The 26,356-nt window shown below is 36.4% G+C and overlaps 1 protein-coding gene across 1 annotated transcript in view; it reads left to right on the top strand.

Annotated features, from left to right (window-relative positions):
* The window catches only part of LOC115511232 (neurexin-1-like), a 699,173-nt gene that overhangs the window by 64,241 nt on the left and 608,576 nt on the right, over positions 1–26,356 (top strand). Inside the window, 3 exon segments of the mRNA XM_030311788.1 lie at positions 12,485–12,868; positions 19,356–19,559; positions 22,124–22,150. Of these exon segments, the coding sequence (XP_030167648.1) occupies positions 12,485–12,868; positions 19,356–19,559; positions 22,124–22,150 (615 nt within the window).

The following is a 26,356-nucleotide window of genomic DNA, read 5'->3' as shown; positions in this document are numbered from 1 at the left end:
ACAGGGAGAGGGGGAGAGAGAGGGAGAAGGGAAGAGGCAACTTATTTTAGGTGCACAACTATATTATTTCTTTTACTTTCTTCACCCTATGCTCCCATGCTCTGATTGTTCTTATCACTTACAAATCAAATAAGCTTCTTATAATAGAAGAAACTCTCAGGGCGCCTGGGTGGCTCAGTCGGTTAACCATCTGACTTGGACTCAGGTCATGATCTCACGGTTGGTGGGTTCAAGCCCCATGGCCGGTTCTGTGCTGACAGCTCAGAGCCTGGAGCCTGCTTCAGATTCTGTGACTCCCCCTCTCTCTGCCCCTCCACTGCTCATGCTCTGTGTTTCTCTGTCTCTCAAAAAATAAATAAATGTTAAAAAAAGTTTAAAAAGAGGAAGAAGACAACGCTCCTCTCTTCCCTTCCTGCACTTCCTTGTTTGCTTATATACCATACCATCTACTCTGGATTTTCCACTGAATATAAGCTTGACGAAGGTATTTCTTGTGAGACTGAATTTCTTCCTTTATAAAACATTGGGAAGGGCCCAGTAATGACTGACTCCTAAACTCAATGAAGCAGGATTAACAGTGATAGGACCTAGGATTCTATACTTTTGCAAAGCTTTCCAAGGAACTTAATGATCAGCTGGGTATGGGAACCACAGTCCAGAGGACACTTAGTGCTTCTTTCAGATTCGTAATCTGTGATCATCATCCTATTTTAGGAGGGCTGTGCTGCAGCCCTGTGGTGAGTGCTCCTTTCACAGACTCCTTGTCGCTTGATTACTCCCAGTCTCCCTGCAGCAGAACTGTGTCCTGTTTCACTCTTAGTCATGCCTCGTTTTCTTGTGTATCTATCAAGAAGAATGTGACAGACTTCCTAGAATATATATATGTTATATATTATATTATATTATATTATATTATATTACATATATAACCCAATAAAATAAAGAAAGGGAATGAATGAGAATTGAGAAGGAGGTGTTGGTGAGGGTGGAAAATTGAAAGAAGGTCAGAACCCATTGCTCTGATCCTCAAATTATCTCAGAGACTATTTCTGATTCATCCCTCTCAGGAAATTTGGTCTCCCTCCACATGGAAGATTAGTTACCATCCTGTGCTATCTGTGCTCATTTTATCATTTCTCTACAGTGTCTTAAATGACTGTGAGGAGACAACTCTTTTTTCTTTTTCCTACTGTACTATGTTGATTCCATTAGAAAGTAGATTCCTTTTTTTTTTTTTTGTCTGTTTGTTTTTTTCTGATTTAAGCTGAGTGGACACTGATGGGAATACAGAAATACAGCAATAGAATACCTCCTTTTCACGTCCTCCAGCCTGTCTTATTTCTACCAAAGTTAGCAGTTGACTGGCTACTTGGAACTTTCAAACCGAAGTCTTAAAAAGAGGATTGGAGCATTGACTAATCTTGTGCTTTGAAATATTAACTTGTGGATAATATAGTTTGACTTAAAATATACCTATAATAAAATTTTTAAATTACTCTCAAATATTTACATATATAAAGGACTATGTATACACACACACACACACACATATGCATATATAAGAAAGATTAAAGGAAAATAAATCCAGTCATTATTCATTTAATAATCATAATTTATGCTAGTCTTAGGTGATGATGTAGTCTAGTTTCCCAAGTTCTTTGGATGACCTATTACAATAAGGATCAGTTAAATACATTAATCCTGAATCCAAATAAAATTTACCTTTTTCTTTCCTGTTTAAGTTCTTTAATTCTTCCAAATTGCCTATGGTTTATTAACTTCCCTGTTTGTCCCCTCATTGCGAAAGGTCAAACGCAGAGAATATTTGTGTTAATTTGGAAAGTTCAATACTGTATGGGAGGAAGAGACATGCCTGAAGAGGTGTAATTTACATTAAGAAAGAAAATAAAACACCAGATTCTTGTTGAAATCCAAAGGAAAGATAAAGTTAGTATGCTTGGTGATGTTTGGATGGTAAAGTACTTTTATGTGATTACTATTTCAGATTAGTGAATTGAGACAAACGCTACAAAAACCAAAGCTTGTTCACTAAACCAAGTTCTGCCCTTTACTGAAGTGGAAAAAAAGAGAGTCCATTTTATGTTGGCCTAGCTCAAGGGAGTTTAATGCAATGTTAATAACTGCAGCTGTTAATATTTTATATATAGTATTTTAATTAAGTTCTATATTTGCACACTGCATTGGTTTGGTATAAAGCAGCCTTTTAAAAATTGAGTGAATAGCTCTATAAGCTTTTATTTTACTTAAAGGATATTTCTGAGTCAGGTTGGTGAAATACTAAGATTTATAGTTCAGTTGAAACTAATAAACTTACAATTCCAAGAAATAATTCATTTTATTCATTTTTCACACCAGTTATATTCAGCGGCTATACGAAAATTAATTCTTAGTATAATGTGGGTAAACAAGGCTTCTACAACAAGAGGTCAGTGTGGTCCACTTTCTGACTCATGGATGATGAAGTTTGCTTGGGATACTCTTTAGCTGAATATATAAAAATATTTAATGAGCCATTTTCTCTGTTATTAAAGTAGAGGGAGCTTAGGGCTGAGAATTATTCTTTCTACCATTGATCATAATAAGGTTAGTAGGAATAAAGCCATGGCTATTAATTGGATGCCAGTAACTCTTGGTTACCTTCGTCAGAGGAAGGGTTAAAACAGACTGAATTTTTAATATTCCCCGAACACTTTATAAAGTAAACTTATGTATGAATGAGAATGTCTTATTCCTGGTCCTGGTACTATCTTTTGCAATAGTAATTGTTTACTAAATATTTGGTATAAGAAAAAATAATAAAAATGTGTGAGTGGCTCAGTGCCAAACCACCCCTCATATTCTAAAACAAGTAGTATCATCTTTATATTTGAAAAGTAATAGCTTTCTTTTAGTTGTAATGCAAGTTTGTAAGGAATTCACATTACTTCCTGAAAGCAGTTTACACAATATAAGATAACAGGTACTGCCCTTTTTTAAGAATACAATGCCATACTCCAAGCCCACTTGTCAAAAAAAAAAAAAAATGCAGTGAGGAAGTGACACAATTGTTAAAGAGCTGTGGCAAGCCTGGTACAAAAATGACAAGCTCTTAAGAGAACAGAGCTGCTATCCTCACTTATTCATGAGAACCCTGTATCATTTAGCAAACATGTAGGTAGAAGGAAAATTAATCATAGGGAAGCCGTTCACTCCTTTCTACAGACTGGGATGTGCAGCCACGGTAAGCATGCAGTGACAAGGAAGATAGTCGCCAGCACTGCCCATGTTTCTGACAATTTGCCCGTCAGTCCTTTGCTTACTAAAAGGTTGGTATAAGAGCCCCTTGTTCGATGAGAAATATTGCCTACAGATGAAGACCTTTCTGGAACTTGATTTTCAGCACCATTAATTGTGTTAGGCTATATGACCCCTCTTCCATTCTGTGACATGGGAAAGAAAGAGACACTTTAATCCCCCCACTTTGCCTGCTACTTTTGGCCACAGCCTGGCACACCGTAACTCCTTCCATCACCCACATAGTCTGTGACCAGTGACATGGGACCTAGTGGGCTGAGCCATGAATGGCATTTTCAGATGCTGCACTCGACTGGCAAAGGAGGAACCATACAAAGTGCAGGCATGATTTCCTGGATCAGGGTGTATGATTTGAGTGCTGCAGAAAGGGAATATCCTCGATGGGTAGCTTAACTACTTAACAGAGCAAAAACCCCTAAGTTGCTGAGTTAATGAATCTGATTGAAGAGGCTCATTACTCTGCAAACTTTGTAGGACTTAGAACTGAACATTTCCTTACCAGCCCCTTTTCCCTTTCTAGAGTTCCCCTTTCTCTCTCTTTTGCTCCCAAATTGAACATAAAATAACTGTCCAGGTAGTTAGCTAAAGTGTGAATTGTGCTAAAATTAGACTGAGGTTAATGACTGTTTTCTTGGGGCATGAATATTATTTAAATTTGTGTTAAGCTCTTTGGCTCAGTCAAGGGTATCCTCTCAAGCATTTTTGTAGCAAACTGCCAGTTTTTTTTTTTTTCAAACCATCATTTCACATTGAAATCAAAGAGAAAACTCATTATTATTGTCACATTCTGCTTGTATACAGCAGAGTACAGCAGATTGTATCAGTGGTTATTCATGGGTAAGCCTACATTTAACAGCTAAGAAACCATTGATATTTGAATTGAAGTCACAGAGTTCCAGTTTAAGAACTAGAAATTACAGTGGGAAAGGCACAAGGCTCTCTCCAGAGCACATAATTAGAGGTTTATAGTAATCACTGTTTGATGTGAACAGCACTTTCTAGCTATCTATTACCAGCACTGATTTCTGTGTGCACCATTCATGAATCACCACACTTAAACATTTCTACTTGAACAACCATTAGACGATTTCTCTGTTTAGGTCTTGATTTAAATTTGCTCTTTGACTATAAACATTCCTCCCATACCTCTACCTAGTAGCTTGTTGCAAACACTGAAATAGTTTTAAGCAATTTTATAATATTTTTTCTATAAATGTCTATAAGGCACTACACATCAGTGGTAAAACTGAAGCACTTTATCAATAATATATTAATTATTCGATGATCCTGATGACTAGATGGAGCCAATTTTGCATAAAATAGATTGTTTTATTAAACTGATGCTTATATTTCTTTATTTTGAACATATTTAAAAAGAAGTCATAGATTTTATTTCCCCCCAAAATATTTTGAGTGTTGCACAAATTCTTCCAGTCCTTGCTAACATGTGCATATATATTTTACATATGACATACTTAGTTGCCATTACTATATAATAAACATAATTCTTCGTTGTAAGTATGATCATAGTAGACAGGTATAATTGACCGGTTATAAAGATATGAATATCCAGGCTCCTATAACGATTAAATTTTCTGTAATAAATGAATAAACATTTGGATTGTAAACTGGCATCTCATATTGGCAGAGCTATACAGGTAGCATTCCATATCCTGTGATATTAAATATCTTGTAGACAATTACTGACTGATTATTTTATACATCAGTCCTATGGGCTTGGTAAATCCATCAAACCCAGAGAGATGGAACCTGCTGTCTCAATCTACTTAATCCCTTTCCTGGCCCAACAGTGTAAAGGGCAGACCCTGGACTATGGTGTTAGTTGCACCATGGGACCCTGACCACACCCAGCAGCAGTGACAATCATTGTGGGGTGTTGAGAAGAAACCTGTGGAAATTCTGCACAATAATATTGTAACTTCAATATTTTAATCATAAAATATGCTACCAGATTGATGTTTACAGCTGTCCATCATTGTGTTGGATAATCTTAAAAATTTGTGTGTATACATATGTTACTATGAGTGAGTATGTATGTTGGTATATGTGCATGTGCTTAACACATGGCATGTACATAACATATAAATATAAATATATGCTATTGGTGAAAATGTTCAGGCAGTTCAAAAAGTGAGTGAGAGTTTTCACATGTCACATACCCCCCTCTCTAGTTCATTCCCTCCGTCATAGGTAACCACTAAAATAATTTGATTTTGATAAATTTCCATGTATTTTTCCTTTGTATCAATATAGCTATACATACATTTACATATATAAAATAACTGTGTGTGTATATATATATACATATATATATATACACACACACACAAGACCATTCTTCATTAATTATCAGGTAACTTAAAAAGCCTACTGAAAACTTTTTCTGAGCCATTATTCATAGTGACATCATGTATCCTAGTTTGAACATATCAGTGTGTACTTAGTCCTTCTTTTGTTGATGAACATTTGACTTTTTACTTTTAAAAATTTCACTGTTTCAAACTAATTTAAAAAGAAAATTTTCATGTTAGGCCTTTGTGTATATTGATCAGAATTTTTTTTTTTTTCAACGTTTTTTTTTTTTTTTTTTATTTATTTTTGGGACAGAGAGAGACAGAGCATGAACGGGGGAGGGGCAGAGAGAGAGGGAGACACAGAACCGGAAACAGGCTCCAGGCTCCGAGCCATCAGCCCAGAGCCCGACGCGGGGCTCGAACTCACGGACCGCGAGACCGTGACCTGGCTGAAGTCGGACGCTCAACCGACTGCGCCACCCAGGCGCCCCTGATCAGAATTTTTATAGGATAGATTCTAAGAACTAGAATCACTGGGCCAATTGCATTTTTAATTTTGAAAGATAATGACAGGTTATTTTGCTAATCGGCTGTTGGTTTCCGCTTGTCCATAGTACACGATGTGCCCTTTTCCTCCTCATTATTTCCCCTTACAGGATATTATCAAACTTTTAAATTTTGTTCCAAGATTTATTTTTTCATATACTGGTTTAATTCTTGAAATTCCTGGCTCACAGCTGAATCCAAGTAAGCAGAAAACACATAGAAATAAGCAGAAAGCAATATTAAAATTGTATTTTTCTTTTGTTTTTAAATAAATTTATTTCAGTCCCTATTATAAACCTAACACATGATATTATGTTTTTAAAAGACACAGAAAACTGAAAGAAAACCATTCACTCATAATCCACTCATATCCCAAACTCCCATTGTTAATATTATGGTTCATTTTTTTAATCTTATTAGAATTCTATAGTTTGCATTTTGCATCATACCATGTAATTGATGTTTCCTTCTACTTTTATCACTTACTTATATCGTGCCTTGTTACTGAGTTTGAATTTGTTAATACAATATGAATTTGACAAGTAAATTTGTAAGTTTGTGGAATCTGATTGTCTTCTGCAATGAGAAAATGAAGCAGAATTACAGAAAAATAAAATTTGTATGTAACTAAAATTTATTTTAAGTAGTAATTTAAGAAAATTTTATTCAAAAAGGAACCTTTTTGACTACCAAGTCAACTCCGTTATTTTTCATAACAGCCACATTGAGGCCTGGTGAATCCAGTATGGGTCCAGCTTGCCAGCTATTACACAAAAGCTAGAGTATGAAAGTCGGTTTCCTCTGACCCGGCAAAACCATTCTCCGTTACAGCACACTATTTCCTACCTCCCATTTCCTGGTCCCTTAAACTTTTGCAGTAATTTAGAGCATAAACCAAATTTTCTTATTTTTAATCTCCCCTTCAGTCCATTCTTCTTTTCACCCTGAAAACTAATCTTTAGGAAGTGAAATAGCCAAGAAAAATTAGATGGAAAAAAAAAAGTGGAAACTAATAGGTTATAAATACCAGGTGAAATTGGAAAGCTGATTTCCATTTTTATAAACTCAGAACTGTTCTCAACAGTTTTTCCCCTTTAATGTGTACTTTTGCATAAAGCATGAATTCATTAGTAATGCTTCATGAATATTCTTAAATAAATATTACTTTGTCTATTTATCACCTTTGTCTTACCCTTTGCATATGCAACAAAAACAACCAGGTTAAATATTAATATAAGTTAGTGTGATTTCTATATTAAGATTATAAAAGTCATATAAGTGTATAGAAATATATTTATTTCTTAGCTGAAATTGTATTTCTTAAGGCAAAATAACAAGGTGCTTTGGATTCTTAAATATTGAAGCATGAAACACTGATCCAAAGAAGTCCCCAAATTCCATCTACCAATTTTAATAGTTCAAATATAGCAACGTTTACATAAAATTTAATTTGCCAAAAACTTTAAATGTAATTATAGTGAAAGAAGGTGAAATGTATGGAATAATCAAGCTATTCCAAGAGAACACATGAATGGGTGTAATGTCTGGAAAAAGATAGAGGGATAAACCAATAATATACCTAGATTTTTATTCTCTTAAAACTTTATTTACATGTGGTCCTAACTCAGCGTTTTGAAAATTCTCCTATTCTATTGATATATACAGCTGTAGCAACAAGTCAATTGCCTCTAATTATCAATAAACAAGGTTTAAGTATTTATTTTATGTTTTCTTGGTAACCACCCCTTTTATAACTCAATTGTAATGAAATAGACACTTAGGAACCTGAATATCAAAATTTCACTATGGTCATATGTATGTGTTAAATTGGTATAAATAAATTTAGTGGTTCTGTGATGAGTCTTTTGCTTAGGTGAAAATGTCCTTTGATTCATTCCAATAATAAAATCTGTAAGGAATTTGGGATTCAAATCGCTTATCAGAAATGTGTATACTTCAGGAGGGGCGCCTGGGTGGCGCAGTCGGTTAAGCGTCCGACTTCAGCCAGGTCACGATCTCGCGGTCCGTGAGTTCGAGCCCCGCGTCGGGCTCTGGACTGATGGCTCAGAGCCTGGAGCCTGTTTCCGATTCTGTGTCTCCCTCTCTCTCTGCCCCTCCCCCGTTCATGCTCTGTCTCTCTCTGTCCCAAAAATAAATAAACGTTGAAAAAAAAAATTTAAAAAAAAGAAATGTGTATACTTCAGGACATTTGCATATGTGTGGGCTAAATGGGAGATAAATAGAAATATAATAGAAATAGAAATATTAAAAAACAAAAATATAATGTAAATATCTGAGTTTTACTCAGTAATAACGTGTAATTATTATTCAAGTACAGTTTTTAGGGGCACCTGGTGGCTCAGTCAGTTAAACGTCCAACTTCTGGTTTTGTCTCAGGTCATGATCTAATATTTCAAGAGATTGAGCCTCTGTGCTGACAGCACTAAGCCTGCTTGGTATTCTCTCTCCTCTCTCTTTCTACCCCTTGCCTGCTCACACACTCACTCACTCACTCTCTCCTTCTCTGTCTCTCTCACTGAAAATAAATAAACTTAAAAAAATAATTTAAAAAATAAATACAGTTTTTACTTTGTGAACCTTCAGAATATAAACATAATTGTTTCCATTCCCACATAAATTAAGTTCTATTCTCTTTCTTTCTTGCCATCTTTTAAACAAAGACAGTCTAAAATATAAGTGCATATGCATCGGCAAAGCCTGTAGAGAGCATAGTAGTTGATTTTTAGTCATGGTTGTCTCTATTATGTTTTTATGGAAAATATTTTAATGAATGATATCTGATATATGCATGTGTTCGGTGTAACTTCTTACCTTGAATCCAGAGCTAAATTAAAGTTCTAGCTCCTCCTGGATTGTATTTGAGTTGAGGTTAGGATTATATTCCTTTTGCTTTCCCTCTGATCTTGCATTACGTCTTCCCATGAGACCTCTAAAATGATCTCTCCAAGGGACAATGAGGCGCTATGGGGAAAGTATCCTTATCTTTTATGATACTAACTACTCAATCATTAGTTTTTGAACTGTGGGTTACAGCCTGTTAATTGGTCCTGAAATTAATTTGGTGGGTCATGTCTAGCATTTATATTAAAAAAATTGTATAAGAAGAAAATCAGAGTGCCTCAGAAGTAATAGAACTGTTCACCGTGTGTGTGTGTTTGCGTGTGTGCACTGGGGTGTACAAAAACCGTTGATTGATTTAGGTGTTGTGATCAGAAAACTCCAGGCTAATCACAAAATTATAGTGAATATCTTACTCTGGCTGCAACAAGCATATTTATAAAAACATATCAGAATTTTCTTACAATACTTTGTTCAAAGCGGGCCCTAACACACCATAGATAAAAATAGGGAGACCCAGTCACCGTGTCCCCACGCTCAATTTCTGCATGATTGTGTGAAATACCTGTCAGAATGAAGACACTGTCACTGTGGAGACTACATAGTGTACTGAGCTGTGCGGTCTCTGTGGGGCAGATGAGAGAGTGGGTGTTATGCCAGCCACTGAATCCCTCATCTCAAGAATCCTCCACGCACCCTCTTGGTGCAGACTTCTCACACCACCTGTAAGGGCAAGACAGCATTTCCATCCAAGTGTTTTTATCTCCTGAGCTGAATCCATCTTGTTCCATGAATAACAAGGTATATGGGAAAATTACATATTTTTTTTTTCAAACGTAGCCCACTCTTGTAAAACTTTGTCGTTATTCACTTGCTCTGTGTCTCCTAACAATTGTCTCTCAATAGCATATGTTCATTTCTAAGAAGCCTTTTGAACTAATTAGAAAACAGGGAGTGGAATCCATCTCCCTTTTGTCTTAAAACACAGAAATCACCAGGCACCTGGGTGGCTCAATCTGTTAAGAGTCCAACTTCGGCTCAGGTCCTGATCTCGCAGTTCGTGAGTTCGAGCCCCGCATCGGGCTCTGTGCTGACAGCTCAGAGCCTGGAGCCTGCTTCAGATTCTGTGTCTCTCTTTCTCTCTGATCCTCCCCTGCTTGCTCTCTATTTTTCTCAAAAATAAACAAACAAAAAGAAAAAAAAAAAGACAGAAATCACTGTGTTCATTACATACAGTTTCTTGCTTAAGAAAAAAATATATATGTATATAATATTAATGTCCACCTTTCCTTTTGTCATTAATACTCTTGCTCATCATTTTTTAATTTTTTTTCTAAGGATTTTCTGGGATCTGTGTGCTCCTAAATGAGTTTTCTATACACTTGCACAAATATGAACTGTAAAAGTGAACGCTTCACCCTTTTGCCTTTTTGCTGCCTCCTTAAGAAATACCTGCTATCCTCCCCCTTTGGAAGGCCAAAATAGCAATGCTTTTGAGTGTTTCTCCCCTAGGAGCTTTCTCTATTTCTTTCTGTGGAAGTCTAGAGAGACAAATGTCCTCGTAATAACTTGGCTGCCTGTGCATTCAGCGTCAGTGGCTTCTATGCCCTTCTCTCGCACAAAGACAGATCCCATTATGCTGCCTGTATTGAGAAGCGCCCCTTCTGCTGGGATTTGGAATGCTCCTGAGCACAACACGGAGGCCAGCAGCCCTGCATCCTTAGTTACATGCATGTTTCACATTCATCACAGGCCGTATTTTCACCTGGGGGTGGACCTTGGGTTTTCTGTGAAGGAACTAAAATGCATCATCCTACCTGTCCTCTACCTCTACTAGACTCTGCCTTTCTGTCCCTCCCTCTGTACCCCATCTTCTGTCTCTTGGCCTTCTTTGTGTGCCTGCTGCCCCCCAAATCCCTGAGACTCTATGTCGGCAGCGAGCATGGCACCATACAGAGATCTTTCTGGAGATAAAATATTGGTGGAATTTTGAGTAATTTGGTGGTACCTGGTGGAAATTATAATACAAAACTGCCTTCTGTCTTTCATTTTTTTTTCTTTAATGGGTTCCACAATTTTTTTTCTATGATTCTCAATTAAGTCCATGCTAATGCCTACCTTTTCTTCCTATGCTTAAAACCAGCATTCCTGTGTATTTGTGAACTAATTGATTTATTTTCCTCTTACATTTGGAGTGAGGGGGGACAAAACAAAACTTGTAGATTTAGATGAGTAACTAGCTGGAATTAAAAATTTAAAAAAATTTTTTTGACGTTTATTTATTTTTGAGACAGAGAGAGACAGAGCATGAACGGGGGAGGCAGAGAGAGAGGGAGACACAGAATCTGAAACAGGCTCCAGGCTCTGAGCTGTCAGCACAGAGCCCGACGCGGGGCTCGAACTCATGGACCGTGAGATCATGACCTGAGCTGAAGTCGGACGCTCAATTGACTGAGCCACCCAGGCGCCCCTGGAATTAAAAATTTGTAAAAAGTAATCAGCCAGTTTGACTTGGTTCTTGTGATGAATCATGACACACATTTATGTAATGCTTATTATAAACCAGATACTTTACTAATATTATTTTATTTAACAGAGCAACCATAAGAGATATGCCAAATTATTACACCCATATTATGGATGAGTAAACCAAGACCATAGAGTTTATCAATAGATTGATACAGCCGAGAGTGATGAAGTCGTTTTCTTTTTTAAGTTTCTTTATTTATTTTGAGAGAGACAGAGATAGCATGATCAGGGGAGGGTAGAGAGACAGAGACAGAGAGAGAGAGAGAGAATCGCAAACAGGGGATCGAACTCATAAACTGTGAGATCATGACCTGAACTGAAACCGAGTTGGATGCTTAACCGACTGAGCCACCCAGGTGCCCCTAAAGTCGAGTTTTGACGTAGATGATCTGTCAGACTGTTGTGTCAATAAAAGCAATCAAGTCAGTTAAAGGTGGGGCCATACAACTTTTTTTTTCTTAGTGTGCAGCTGCATACCAGCTTTGAAAATGAGCACTAACGAACGTGAATCTGACTTTATTCAAAAGAGTAATGTAGAATGTCAACTTTGTCTCTTTCTTTCTTTATTGACTGAACTATTGGAGAGGGATATAGAATGCCAATTACTCTTTCCTTCTTTTTTTTAATCTTCCTTTTCTTCTTTTCTTAACTGTTAAAGGCTGACAAACACTCTTTTTGGCTCTACACTTTGGTTTCCATTCCTAAATTCAAATGGAATCATTTTAATTACGGTCTGCCTTATTTCTACAGATTACTGTTCACTCCCCTGGGAAGTATAAGGCACACCAGGAATAGAAACAAAAATCAGAAACATCTTTCCTCAAGGAGTGTACCCTTAGGAAGGTGAAAGAGGGAAAGGGTGATTTTTAGAACATGTTGCACCCTGTAAAGACCTGTGTGTTCTCTTGTCTCTGCAACAGGTACCATTTCTGTCAACACGCTGCGCACGCCCTATACTGCTCCTGGCGAGAGCGAGATTCTGGACCTGGATGATGAGTTGTACCTGGGGGGCTTGCCAGAAAATAAGGCTGGCCTCGTCTTCCCCACCGAGGTGTGGACTGCTCTGCTCAATTACGGCTACGTGGGCTGCATTAGAGATTTGTTCATTGATGGCCAGAGCAAAGATATCCGGCAAATGGCTGAAATTCAAAGTACTGCTGGAGTGAAGCCCTCCTGCTCAAGGGAAACAGCAAAACCGTGCCTTAGCAACCCCTGCAAAAACAATGGCATGTGCAGGGATGGGTGGAACAGATATGTCTGTGATTGTTCCGGAACAGGCTATCTTGGCAGGTCCTGCGAGAGAGGTAGGCTTCTAAAAACCAAGAAGCTGACTCCCCTGAGACGAAAAGTGTATTAAATGTTGACCTCAAACCTTAAACTGACCGTGGAAACGTAATGCATGCTCTGCAGAGGTAAACTGCAAGCCTAGCAGCCACCTCTGACGTATTACTGATGAGTCCTAAATGATTTTCAGAGGGCCTGATTCTGGGAAGACACAGCTTTTCAGTATGTTGCAGGAGTAAATATTTGGGTCTTTCGTATACCTCCAGAGTATGGGCCTAAGATGTAGTATCGACAACAACTGCTTTCCCTTTTGCCTAGTTTTTAAGTTCAGGAAACCAGAAAGTAAAGAAGGCATGAATTAGAGATACTTATGGCATTTAGTGCTAATATCTGTGCCAAAAACAAAAATAGCATTTGTAGCAAACTAAGTTGTAAGTTGCAGCTTCTATTAGCCCAGCTCATTTCACTTCAGTCAACTTACTGAGTTTGAAATTTAGAAAGTAAGGTGACTTTCAATCGTCTAATTTACACCAGCATTTTCAGATAACTTCAAAGACACTTACCTTTGCCTAGGACCTAAGTGATCACAGAAGATTTATTTACCCGTGTGACATTAACGCTTTGTGTGTCCGTTGAACTTCTGAGCAGCTGCCTCCCTTTCTTCCTCTAGTAGGAAGCAAAGCCACACTTTTTTTTTTCTTTCCCTCTCCTATAAGAAGAAGAATAGGGATTAAAAGAAGAATGAAGCGTGGGAGCTACCACTGTTCTTCTGCAGAGCAAGGGGGGAAGAGCAGAAAAAAGAACGCCCTTCCATTGACTTAAGAGTTTCAGATAAATGCTTTATCATTATACCCACTGGCAATCATTTTCAATATGGGACAGAAAAATCAATATGGAAAACTCTTGACGAGTCGTTCCATTGTCCTTTCATGCTCCAAATAACATTGCTTGTATTAGACATTTAGTCTGAAATACCTGGCCTCTGTTACTTAAACCATGCACATTTAGTCTTCCTTTTCCCCTTTAGTCCTGAAATACTTTAATTTGTTGAAGCTCATGCTTCCTAGGGAGAAAAAAATAGTGATTTCCACAGTCCAAATTTGAACAATGTGACTTCCGTTGTTTATCTTCATAAAGAGGTTCATCAGCTTATCAGTTCTATTATTAACATTAATCAATATAAACTTAAAATAATTTAATGACCTAATAATCTTAAATTACCTACCAAATACTATCACTGTTCTGCACTATACAGTTAGATAGGTCAGTAGATAGGTAAGTATTTTAATCACATAGATTCATTCTTTCTCCTAGTACCTAAGTGCAGTTCCTGTAAATTGTCATTAGAGGTTAGCTGTTTCTCTGTAGTTTCACTTGTAAGGTGTATATTATCTGTGGATTCCCTCTTCTCATTTCCCCGTCTAATTTCAGTTTATTTGTTTCTATAGCTTGGTCTTTAAAAGCTGCCGAAAGGGGCCAATAACAACCACCAAAAAAGGCGACAAAGCTCGTAAGATCTATTACAAGTTAGACATAATGCGAGATTAGCAGAGCTGTATGATTTAAGCTTTGTTTTCCTTTTAATCACTCAGAGAGCTGCCAGTGACTCTGAGGCCTCCTGCTTAAGTGAAGGTGGAGAAGAGTAGAACTGAACTGTCGGTTCAGTTACAAAAGCCTTTGGTTAAATGTGCACGGTGTACCACCCTGTGGCAATACCCCGCTACTACATATGGCAGAAATAAAAATAGAAATTGTCAAGCTTCCTGAGCCAGAATGAGGGAAAGGGGATATTTATATTTTGCAATAATTAGAAGGAGGGGTGGCAAGCATATGTAGATTTGCAAATGAGAATTTAATAGCAAGCTTCATCACTGGGATGCGGCATACAGTTTTATCTGACAGGTGGCTAGAAATTTCTGTGCATTTCTTTGTCTCCACGTTGGTTGTCTGTTGAAGAGAAAATGGTCATTTTTGTATGATGTTTGTTTTCTGGACTACCCGGCGTATTGTTAGAAGTCTTTGTTTTTCAAAATTAATTTTCTTGCTAGCATTATGGTATCTCCTGAGCACACTGGTGATGTGGAAAGCTTGTCATGCTTAATACCACAGAATCTGGCTGCTGTCCAGTTCCCAGTCATGCCCTACTTCAGTCAACACATGATCATGTCCAACCCCTGGGGTTTCCAATTCAAAAGAAAGAACTTTGACTGTTGATTCTTCTCCAGATAGACTCTGATCACTATGGCTGTTAATCACATAAGAGTTGATTGACAACAGTTTGAAATTTAAAATAATAATAATAATAATAATAATAAAGGTACTAATGAAGTCTATCTTACTCTTAGTGAGCAATAATTGATAATTTATAAAGATTATTGTTCAAAGTAATTAAAAAGTGTGTTCAAGTCCTTGGACCATGCAGCACAGGGAATGGTATTGCAATCACATTACAATAGGAAATTTTCATTCTGCATTAAGTAAGCAAAGGAATTTATAAGAAAGAAAGAGTATTTGCTGACTTAGACAACGAGGAAATAGTATTTTAAGTGTATTGATCCCATAAGGGATAGTAATATAAAAATAACGTTCAATTGGACACAAATTAAATTCAGCATTTTCCCTCCCACTTTATTTTGAATAAAGCTGAGAATTTGTGGAGACTTGGCCGAACAGAAATTATTCTTGGTTATGTGTACATGTTATAATCAGAGGTCTGCTTTATACTTGTTTGTTAAAACTCTAACAGATGGAGGGACAGATGTCAGAGCAATATAATTTGGCTCCCTGTCTGATTTTCATCGTTGCGCACAATATGTGACTGCCTTTCGGCAAAACTGAGCCCAGGTGTACACTTTAGACAGCGAGAAGGATAATACAGAAAAGCAAATTTATCAAACTTAACGACAAGGGGGAAGGAGATGCAGGAGACAAAGCTGAAACTTTTTTCTTCCCCTGTGGGAAGTATTGTATTGGAATTAGCCTTTAAAGTCCTCGTTGTGTTCTAAGTGTAAAATGATTTTACTAATGTGAAAGGATGCTGCCAATAGCATAACCTTCAAATGTCAGAATGCTGTTTACCATTTATTTGGCAACTCTAGACTCCAACCTTGTGCATTTTCCACTTCTTGTCTAATTAAACATTAACTCTAATTATGAGGACTCATTTACGTGTTCATCTGTCATTTATCAACAAGTTATTTTCACATTGAGAATTATTTAACCTGTACTCAAGTTTTATTACTTTGCTATGTTATTTCATCCCTGCATTTTTTTTGGAGAATGTTATGGGCTAATGATCCTGATTATTGTTCTACTTCAGATTGTATTTCATACTATATTCATGATCCACTGTCAGCCATCTATATTTCTAAATAGTTTTTAATCAAATGAAGCTACATTTTATAGATTATAAATCATTTTTAAATGTGATTATTGAATAATACAGACTGCTTTACACAGTAAATGAATACAGGAGAAAAACTACAACATTTTCATTCTTTTATCAATATGATACCAAGTAAATGAGCAATTCATAATGGTTGTTTAAATGTCTATTCAGGTGTTTGTACTCTATAGATATGGACGATGTTTAGCTATAGTTTAGGAAAGTAAGTAGTAAAGATCACATTTCTTTATGATTATTCAAGAAATACTTTTTTTCCAGAGTTCACCACAACTTTATAATGATGGCTTTAATTATTTTTTTTAGTAAACTACTAGTAGCTTTTTTTTAGGAAGCTTCTTATCTAATAGTAAAATATGTGTTACAATATAGAACTCTATATTTAAAAATATTTTAAAAATCCTATTAAGATCATATTTTATTTCTCAAAATCAGGTCAGTGCCTAGCCACAGAACTTGTATTTTGATAAATGGACCTGATTCCTAGTCCGTCTTCCTGTAGCACAACTATGTCCTTCAAAGTATAATTCAGCCATATTTTGTTCACTATACATTATCAAAATTAGATTCCACTTACAAGAGGAGAGTAAATACTCAATTTCTTAGTATTCTTAAGTTTGGGAGAGCATTATGTAAGCTTGATATCCAAATTGAATAAGCACTTTCATACATCTTGAGTATCAATAAGTACTTCACTTAAGTACTTAGTGGGGCTCCCCTGTGTGCCTGGCCCTTTTCGGGCACTCAGTTGCTGCTAGAACAATGTATAGGACAGCCTAACCTCTGCCTCATGACACTTAGTTTCTAGAGGGTGAAACAATATACAATATACAAACAAATAAGAAATGGTAATTTTTGAAAAAATTGGTAAGTAGATACAGAATAAACTGGAGGGGGGATCACTGAGGTGTAGAATGGACCTCTTGAAGTCACATTTGTCTGGAGACCTGAATGTTAAAGGAACCAACCATATAAAGATTTGGGCTTATGCCTTCTAAGACAGAGGGATCCACAAGTGCAAGTCTTGAATGAGAGATGTAAATCCGTGTGACTGGAGTTACTAAACGAGTAGCACAGATGCTAAAAGCTGATGCTGTTGAGAAGGGCTGGGCCAGATCACAGAGAACGTTCTAGGTAGAAAAGGAGTATAGCTTTTGTTCCAACTGCAGTAGGAAACAATGGTAGGAGTTGGGGGACACAGTTTAAGCAATGTAGGGATATAATCTAATTGCTTCTTTAAAAATTAGCTTGGCTGCTGTGTATAGGAAGAAAAAGTTAGAAATAAGAAACAAATGGGAGAGCTATTCTAGTTGGTCTAGGTGGAAGATGAGAGCAGAGCCAGAGGTACTTAAATGGTAAGGTAAGCGAGCAATTCAGGAAATGGTTTGGATTTAGAGCTTACAAGACTTGGAGACTCTCACATAGATTGGGCATGGCAGAGAGATTAAGAGAGAAATCATAACAGCTAAATTCTGAGCAATGAGATTATGCCATTTACTGACACAGAGAACATTGGTGAAGCATCTTGGGGAATTGGTTCATTTGGGGGGTGCCTATAGTATTCAGACTGGAAATATTAAGTGAGCAATGGATGAAGGGGCTCAGAAGTCAGGGCTGGTAATCTTAGGGGGAATTGGCCAAGATCTCTGAAGTGAAGGGGTAGGTAGAAGAGAAGAGCACCAAGGAGGGAGACCTGGAACCTTCCATACTTTATCAGTTCTGTATGTGCGTTCAGTCTCATGATGACAACTAATGACTAAAGTCCATCCGAAGCAATATTTGACTCTCCTGACTTTTTGAAAGGCAAACTTGCAAAACTACAACTCCAGAATATACTCTGATTAACAACACAACTGTATCAGTAAAGCTAATTGTTGTGCCCTGTAAATAGGCGAAATAATGAGAATTTCCTAGTTCATTTTAATTTGAGGTAGCTTTTCTTTTATTAAACGGTATTCTGTGGTATCAAAACCAATGAGAAGCAGAATTACTCATTCTTGTTTTGCAATCTTCCACCACCATATGGTGTTTAACATTAAAGGATACTGACCATTTCTTAAAGCAGTCAATTTGTGATCAACAGTTTCTGCTGTGCTCTTCTTTTTTCTTTTAGTGTTTGTTTATACAGTAGTAAGCACCTTCTGTCTTAAAGCAATCCACTTTAGTTTGGTAGCACACACCCATGCAAGCTCTGCAGACCCACCCCATGCTTACTCAATATCACCAAAGTACATAGTTATTGACTTTTGGTGATAGCTTAACATTTTCAGAACACCAGGTTAGTGCTTACAAATGATGTTGTCAGTTACCCCTCGCTTGTAAAGAAACCTTAAAATGAATTTTCAGTTTGTGTGTTTGTAAAACTTAATTGCCTTGTTAAACATAGCAACTCAGAAGAAGCATCGCCTGTTGTTTGGACATGCTATTTTTTCCTCTTTTTTTGAATATCGCTTTTGGTAAAAGGTTGACCTTATTCCTATACTTAAGTCATTTCTTTTTCTTTCTTCTTCTTCTTCGTCTTCGTCTTCGTCTTCGTCTTCTTCTTCTTCTTTTTGATCACATTCAGGCAGAGATTATGAAAGAAGGTAATAGTAACTCCTTTTAGAATCGTGGACTTTTTGGGTAGGCGAGGGCCTTAGAGACCCTTTCATTTTGCTGATGAAAGATTTGGAGCTAAGGCAAATTTCATAGAACAAGTCAGTGGCCTAGCTGTATACAAACATTTATTAAATAATTGCTAGTGCTTCAAACCAGTCTTACGCTGCGGCTATGCACAAAAGAATGTGATCTCTACCCTTGAGAAGGGAAACACATACATACACTTTGACAATCCCAAATGACTCCTGCTACAGATAGAAAGTGCTATGGAAACAAAAAGGGAAATGCAGCCATCCCTGTGTCTGTACACTAGCAGATTCTTCACAGAAGTTGTCTTTACTGTGACTTTTCTTTGGGGCTTAAAAAAAAAAAGCTCATTTCTGAGGATGAGTTGAGTTTGTAGTGTTGTGTTCTATCTGGAAGCCATTGTGGGTCACCCTTTTCCTTCTCAAAGTGTAAATGCACGAAACTGACCAAGAACTTTTATATTCATTTCTCTTCCATAGAGGCAACGGTTCTGAGCTACGATGGGAGTATGTTTATGAAAATCCAGCTCCCGGTGGTGATGCACACAGAGGCTGAAGATGTGTCCTTACGGTTCCGATCACAGCGTGCATACGGCATTCTCATGGCAACCACTTCTAGAGATTCAGCAGACACCCTCCGCCTGGAGCTGGATGCAGGGCGTGTGAAACTGACGGTCAATCTAGGTAACAACTTGCCTTCCCCCATAAAACTAATACTGTTCACTTTTTGTTCAGTTTTGCCTGCAAACATTTATCAAGTAGCCTGTTTTGCCATGGAAAGTTATAACACTTAATGGTCTCATGTTCATCATTTAAGTTAATTTAGGTTTTGGGGGCATCTTTTTATTATTTTCATTTTGTTTAACATAATTTACCATTTTGTGATTTCTACCACTGAGGGTTCTTAAAAGGGAAGCCATATGTATCAAAGAGGTTAATTGAAAATATAAATTATTAGGCTTGAAGAAGCCTCAATTTCGATTGTTATGTTTACTTACAGTCCAATTTGCTGTAGACCCCATCCCCTTTCAGATAAATAAAAATCCGCCTACTTTTACTTAGATAACATATTTACAAAATATCAAATTTCTACTTTGTGATCAACAAGTTGCTTTGACTCTACCCTCTGGGCTTCTCCTTTGAATAGTGACCTTTGTGGTACCCCATCTTTTCTGTTTGGAAATACTGTGTGGTGATATTTTGCTATCAAACAGCAATCCACAACCCTTCAATGCCCAAAGTCTGCGGCCCGTAGCAAACAGCCATGAGAACACTAAAAACACAGACTCTTCTACAGAGAAATAATGCTTTCCTGCTTAATTGTAGCATTAGGGAAGAGTTACTACAGTAAAACCTCAATAAGCTGTATGAAATACGGGGGAAGGTTAGGCTGAATTAAGAAAGAGTCTGAATTGTAGACTTAAAAAATTTACACTGTTTTGTTTTCAATTACATTGAAAAACACAAATTAATAGCTAGAAAGGCTTAGTAAGGAAAGGTTTTACTAGGCTGATTTTAACGGGTGGATAAGAGTTATCCATAATTAGGATGTTGTTTCATGCAAGTTGTGCAGTCAGCATACAGTGAAGTACTGGAGATCAGTTTTCTTCCTGAACTTGGTCGTTTACAACTTGTTTGTTTAATTTTTCTCAGGCAATCTCTGTTCTTACCAAAGAATTATAAATATTCTGCCCAATAAGTTGCATTATTATCATTAACTCCAGAAGGAGTACAAATTAATGAGGTTTTACTGTAATTCCCGGAAGTGCTAAACATGCACAATAATACATAAATGGAGAAAGAAAAATAAAATTTGAAACCTAGATTTACAAAGAGAGTAGTAAAATGTGATGAGTGTAAGGCATTTGTGGAAACCCTACCTACATTTTCAAATTGTGCTGGGCAGAATGGTAGCTCATAAAATATAAAATTATTTCAGTGATAGCTTATTACATACAATTACATTCAATTAATATTAGTTAAATTAAGTTAAATTAAAAGGGTGTTTTTTAAAGACCACTGAAGAACACACTGCACTCTCATTTACTGTTCTGTTAGAGTTCCCTCTAGTGGCAATGATAGGTTATTACAACAAATCAAAAGAAATCGCCTAATAGCAGTAAAGGGGCTGCTAGCCAAAGTGGAAACACTTATGGGTATTTTCCAACAGCAAAGCATTCTGTGGAAAGAGTTGTGTAGGTGCTGGTCCTTGGCTGTTTGCAACCACTTTTCTGATGCGGTTGACGACACATGACAAACTCAGCTATATGGAAACAGAATCTAGGTTTTTTTTATTTTTCATGTTTCCCCAAAGGCATTAAATACTACAACAAAACCCAGCAAATATTTATCTATACATAAAATAAACATAAGACATCCCACGCAGTCCTTTAAAGATAACCCTTATAATTACAGTCTGTGTTATTCACATCAGCTGTTCTGCTCTTAGAGAATCTGCTTTTGTATAAGAAGAAAGTATAAGAAAAGGAAAATCAATAGTAGTGTTAACCATGACACTTATTACATAAAGATAACATTGTTAGCTACTTAGAGAAGCATAGGCTTGTGTGCTCTGAAGAATGACACTACTCCTTAGCCCCTGGAGGTTTCTAAAGGAAAACACAGTTGTTTCTTTCTCCTTCGATTAATAAAAGGCATGGAATCCAACCAACATCTGGCTGTTTACCTTTTTTTGCCTAAGCAAATAACAACAACAACAACAACAACAACAACACATTAGAGTGAAGTGAGAATAATTCAACTTGCTCTCCATTTTGACCACCACAATTCTCAAGAGTTCTGTTGGCCTTTGTGGGATATTACTCTTTGAAGGTCCAAGATGTCTGAGCCTAGCTGAGCTTGCACTGCACCCCATTGTGACGGAGCACTTTTTAATTATGCTGAAAACAAGAATATGTTCTTTCACAGATGGGGAGAAAGTTGCAGCCAGTCTAAGCCAAGCATCTTTGACAGTTAACAACTCTTTATTCCACTTAGATTTGTCACCATGTAGCTTTGTTTGAATTGGCCATTAAAAAAAAAAAAAAAAAAGACCTTCTATCATTGTTTCCAATGTGAAGTTTTATAACAATGAATCTGGGTTCTAGAAGTATGTAAAGAATAAATGATATAGTGGCCATATTTGCATGTGTCTGTCCCCGGAAGGGTGGACTGTGATTTTATTGGATGTCTGCAGCTATTACCTTGAAGGATAAATTTTCATTTTTCATCTATTCTTCCCCATCTAGATTGTATCAGGATTAACTGTAATTCCAGTAAGTGCCTATTCAAAATTTTTAAAATGTTATTCCTCCATTATGATGTAAGCTAGTCCAGAAAAAAATGAGAGCAAGAGAAAGACGCTTATAAAACTCATGAATCCACTTTTGAAGTATACCAGTCCATCATCTGGGTTGTAAAAATTCATTTTGAAATCTGTCCAGCTGAAGACTTTCCTGTTGTAGTTCCTACCTGTAAGTGGGAAAAGAAGTGACAATATCTTGTAACAGAAGGTGAACAAACCTCTATAGGCCTTTGAATAAGGCAAGTAACATTTGTATTTTGCCTGATCTTGGACTCCAGTAGCTCTCTTCATGACCGAATTAGGAAAATAAAAAATACTCTGGGTCATATTTCCTTCATTTTCTGTTTTTACCTCTTAACTCAAAATACAGAAAAAAACATTGAATTCCTTTTGAGAGTTACTATTAAACCCTTTTAAATTCAATGAAAGGTTTACTTAGAAAAATGTATTTTTCAAAGTTATATATATATATATATACATATATATATATATGTATATGTAAAGAAAATTACTTGCCTAAGAGTTTTCTTGTTTATTAAGAGTATTTACATGATGAATTTTTACATCCTCATCACATATCTGCAAAAATAATCAAAATCCTTCAAATCTGTGATATGCATGCCAAATGATGAGTCAGAAAAGATGCATGGACTGAGTTTTATTTGACTATGGACCGGATAACCTGAAAGGATATAAGGACTGTGATTTTATTTTGAGTTGTAGCATTGCCTTAAGAGTAAATTTATTTTATTTCTTTACATAAATGTTCAGATTTTTTCCTTTCCAGGTTTTGCTACCACATTAAGGAATCTCCTCCAATGATACCCAAGTTGTTAGCTATTTCAACAAAACAGTTCTAACAAGATTCTAATCTCTCATTGTTGTAGTCCCTAAAAACATTTTCTATATCCTTGGAAAATGCTGAATGTGAGTTAATGAAGTCTACTCCCAAAACCATTGACTGTGTTTGCAAATAGCAGTGTCATCCTCTGAGGAACAAAATGGTGGTCTTAAACTTACAAAACGAGCTTTATCTAATGAGAGATACATACTACTTTGAACACCATGTTTCTTACATCTCAGATTTGTCTTCAAATATTTTAATATTCATTTTAAAGTAACATAAATGTGAATCTTTCCTATCATAGCAATAAAAAGGTAACTGAATCATGACTTATGAGAAATTACATTGATAAACTATCACACAAGCCATGAACTATCATCTCAAACAGAACAGTTCCTGAAACAATCTCTCAAAGCTCTCATACAAGTGGGATTTTTTAAGTGTGCATCATCTCCTCTCAAACCCCATCCCCCACTTCCTGGGAAGGAACACAGATTTTGCGAGTATAACCCCATGGTCCAGTCTGCTTTCAGTTCTTGGGCACTGATGCAGACAAAGCAGCAATCACAAAATATTTTTCCAAAGTCAGATTGTGCCTCAGTGGAGTTTTAGATGTTCTTGATACTTGCTGAGTCTTAGAAAATAATGTGAGGAAAATATTCCTTTCTAGACTCCTGTTTTATGTACTCTTGTTTATTTATATTAAGCATACAATAAAGCATGAATTTTTAAATTTATAAAATGGAACTCTGTGAACTCTAGTATTTGGATTTCTAGTATGGGAATTAACCAAATCAAATGTAATTCCTTGTTTTCTAGCTCTGCAAATTGTTTTTGTTTTTGTTTTTGAAAAATATAGTTGTAGTCTAATCACCCTTGTTAGACACTTCTCTTCATTTGGCTTGTATTATGAGATTCTAACATTAAGCTTAGTCTTTTTTTTTTTTTTTCCTCTGGATATTCCACAGAATAATACCTTTGAGGACAAAGGTTTTTACACTTGATCTTAGCCAAAAGGCCGAGAAGCGATGAGGACAAAGGTTTTTGCTGGTTAGTGAGATTTGTCCCTTTTTAAGGAGTATGCCTTACATATACATTATTTGAAATAAATGAATCATTGTGAGCTTTCACTGCACACCTCGGACAGGACTGCAAATGCCTTAACTTGACAGCAGTCACTGGAAAGAACATTCCATGAGCAGGTAACATTTTAATTTTCTTTTGCCTTTGTTTTACTTGGGGAATAGTGGGCAGATGTGGCAAGAACCCCAAGTTCCATCAAGAATTGATGTTATTACTCAACTTTAGGAGAGGGAGGAATTTGCATATCAAATAATGCAAATCTAACACACAGTGATTAAATAAGCAGAGATTTCCACCTGGAGTGTATTTCCTACCCAGTAAAAATATAAATTAAAATATCTGTATCTCAGTATAACTTGTAGTTTGAGTGATTGATTTATTACACTTATCCCCTGTGAGCTCTAAGTTTGTCCGAAACCGAGATGAATGTACATTTATTAAATCACAGCCATCTGCCACCACCGTCTCTAAAAATTATATCATACTTAGAATATTAACTATATACGAAATTAATATGACATACCTCACATGATATCTTTTAAGAAAATTTCTGCAGCAAATATGCAAACTATAACACAAAAGATTATCTTACGTTGAGAATTAATATTAAACTCCAAATTATTAAGGTTGGATGGAAACCTTTTCAAACTTCTCTACACTTCCTTAGAATTGCTCTGCTGTTTCTTTTGGTCACTCCGTCCTTCTTCATCCCTGCCCCCCAGTTTAGAGCAGATGTTGCTTGATAAGGGAAAGAAGAGCTAGCTGCTTGTATTCAGACCTGTGGGACTATAAGAGATGGCAAATGAGTTTCTTTCTCCACCATTTCTGTATCAGTAGTTTAGATGCAGCAATAGAAACTTCAGTGGACAGGCCAGGGTACTGCCTTTTGTTCAGGTCCCTTGGGGAAAGGGCAGCTTTGAATTCCAGAGTCCATCTCTGTCAGATTCTTTGTTTCCACCATTTTCACCCTCATAGGAAAAGCTGTCAAGAATTTTTAAATGGAAGGAGAGCCCGTTTTCATTTAAAAATCAAAAGCTTATTTTCATGTGTGGAGAGGGTACTTTTTTTAAAAAAAAGAACTGTCTCTATGAATAGTGGTCATATCAGTGTCAAAATATATGCTTTGATCTTTCAGATTACAAATGAAATGTCACTGCACACAATCCCAAACCAATCCCAGATCTCTGACAGCCATTAGCTTATATCATTGCTAAAATATATTTGTCATGTGCAATTGGAATTAAATTAAGGTCAGTCGGTGTAGATTCATGGCCTGGAAGGTGAGCACAGAAGTGTATTATCTATCACTCTCCATTCTCCTGTATCCAGGATAGAAATAAAGGAAGAGTCAGAATACTCTTGCCTTTCAGTCAACTGCAGTATTGAGAGCAACAGTCTGCCATCATAAAATAATCGTGTATGGAAGTTGCTTAAGGAACCACCATCTTTTAATGCATATCATTTCTTCTCTGGACAGTACTTCAAAATGTAGATGAGACTTTAAAGTCACATTCTTCTAAAACATGAAGGGGAAAGAAAAGTATTTGGATTAATTTTAAAAAAGATATGTTCTAGATTATTTTACAAAAAATAATTATTGTAGAAAAATACACTAGTACAAACTAATCATTAAGAAATTATTACCAAGAAAATCCATATCAGACTGAATAGTCCTTTCTGACTGACACATGAATTATTTGCTTGAAAAGGTGTGTTTGACAGTCTCTTCTTTAGTTTCATATTAATGGATTTAATATGTCTTTTAAAAACTATGAGGATTATAAAGGAAATTTTCTAATCCTTAGGAAATTATCTAAAATGCATTATTAGTAGGATCCATACAGGCCATCATTCTTATTATGTATTTTTTCTTGTTTGCCAAAGTACATAGCCTAAAATCTTGGTTAACTCTGGGATAGAGTTACCAAGACAATCTCAGTCTTAAAGTTGGTGTCCAATAGTTCCCTATAATACTTCCAAACTCATTAGGCTATGTGTTTCTCTATATTTTTTTTCTGAAAATTGGGCCTTTGTAGTGATATACTGCATCTTTAAATTGTCCCAAATTTTATACTTTCTCTCTTATCTTAGTGACCTTAAAAATAATTAGTGCTGTAATCTTTAAACTATTTCATTGAAAATTTGAACACAACACTTGTTCCTATCAACTCTAGGTGAATCCTAATTGTCACGTAAATAAATAAATATATAGTGGATGCAGGGAGACTCTTGTGCTTTTGTTTTTGTTAG

This window comes from Lynx canadensis, chromosome A3 (assembly GCF_007474595.2).
Source record: "Lynx canadensis isolate LIC74 chromosome A3, mLynCan4.pri.v2, whole genome shotgun sequence".
NCBI lineage: Eukaryota > Metazoa > Chordata > Mammalia > Carnivora > Felidae > Lynx > Lynx canadensis.
The sequence above is the reverse complement of the archived record's forward strand: the minus strand, read 5'-3'. Positions and strand labels throughout refer to the sequence as shown.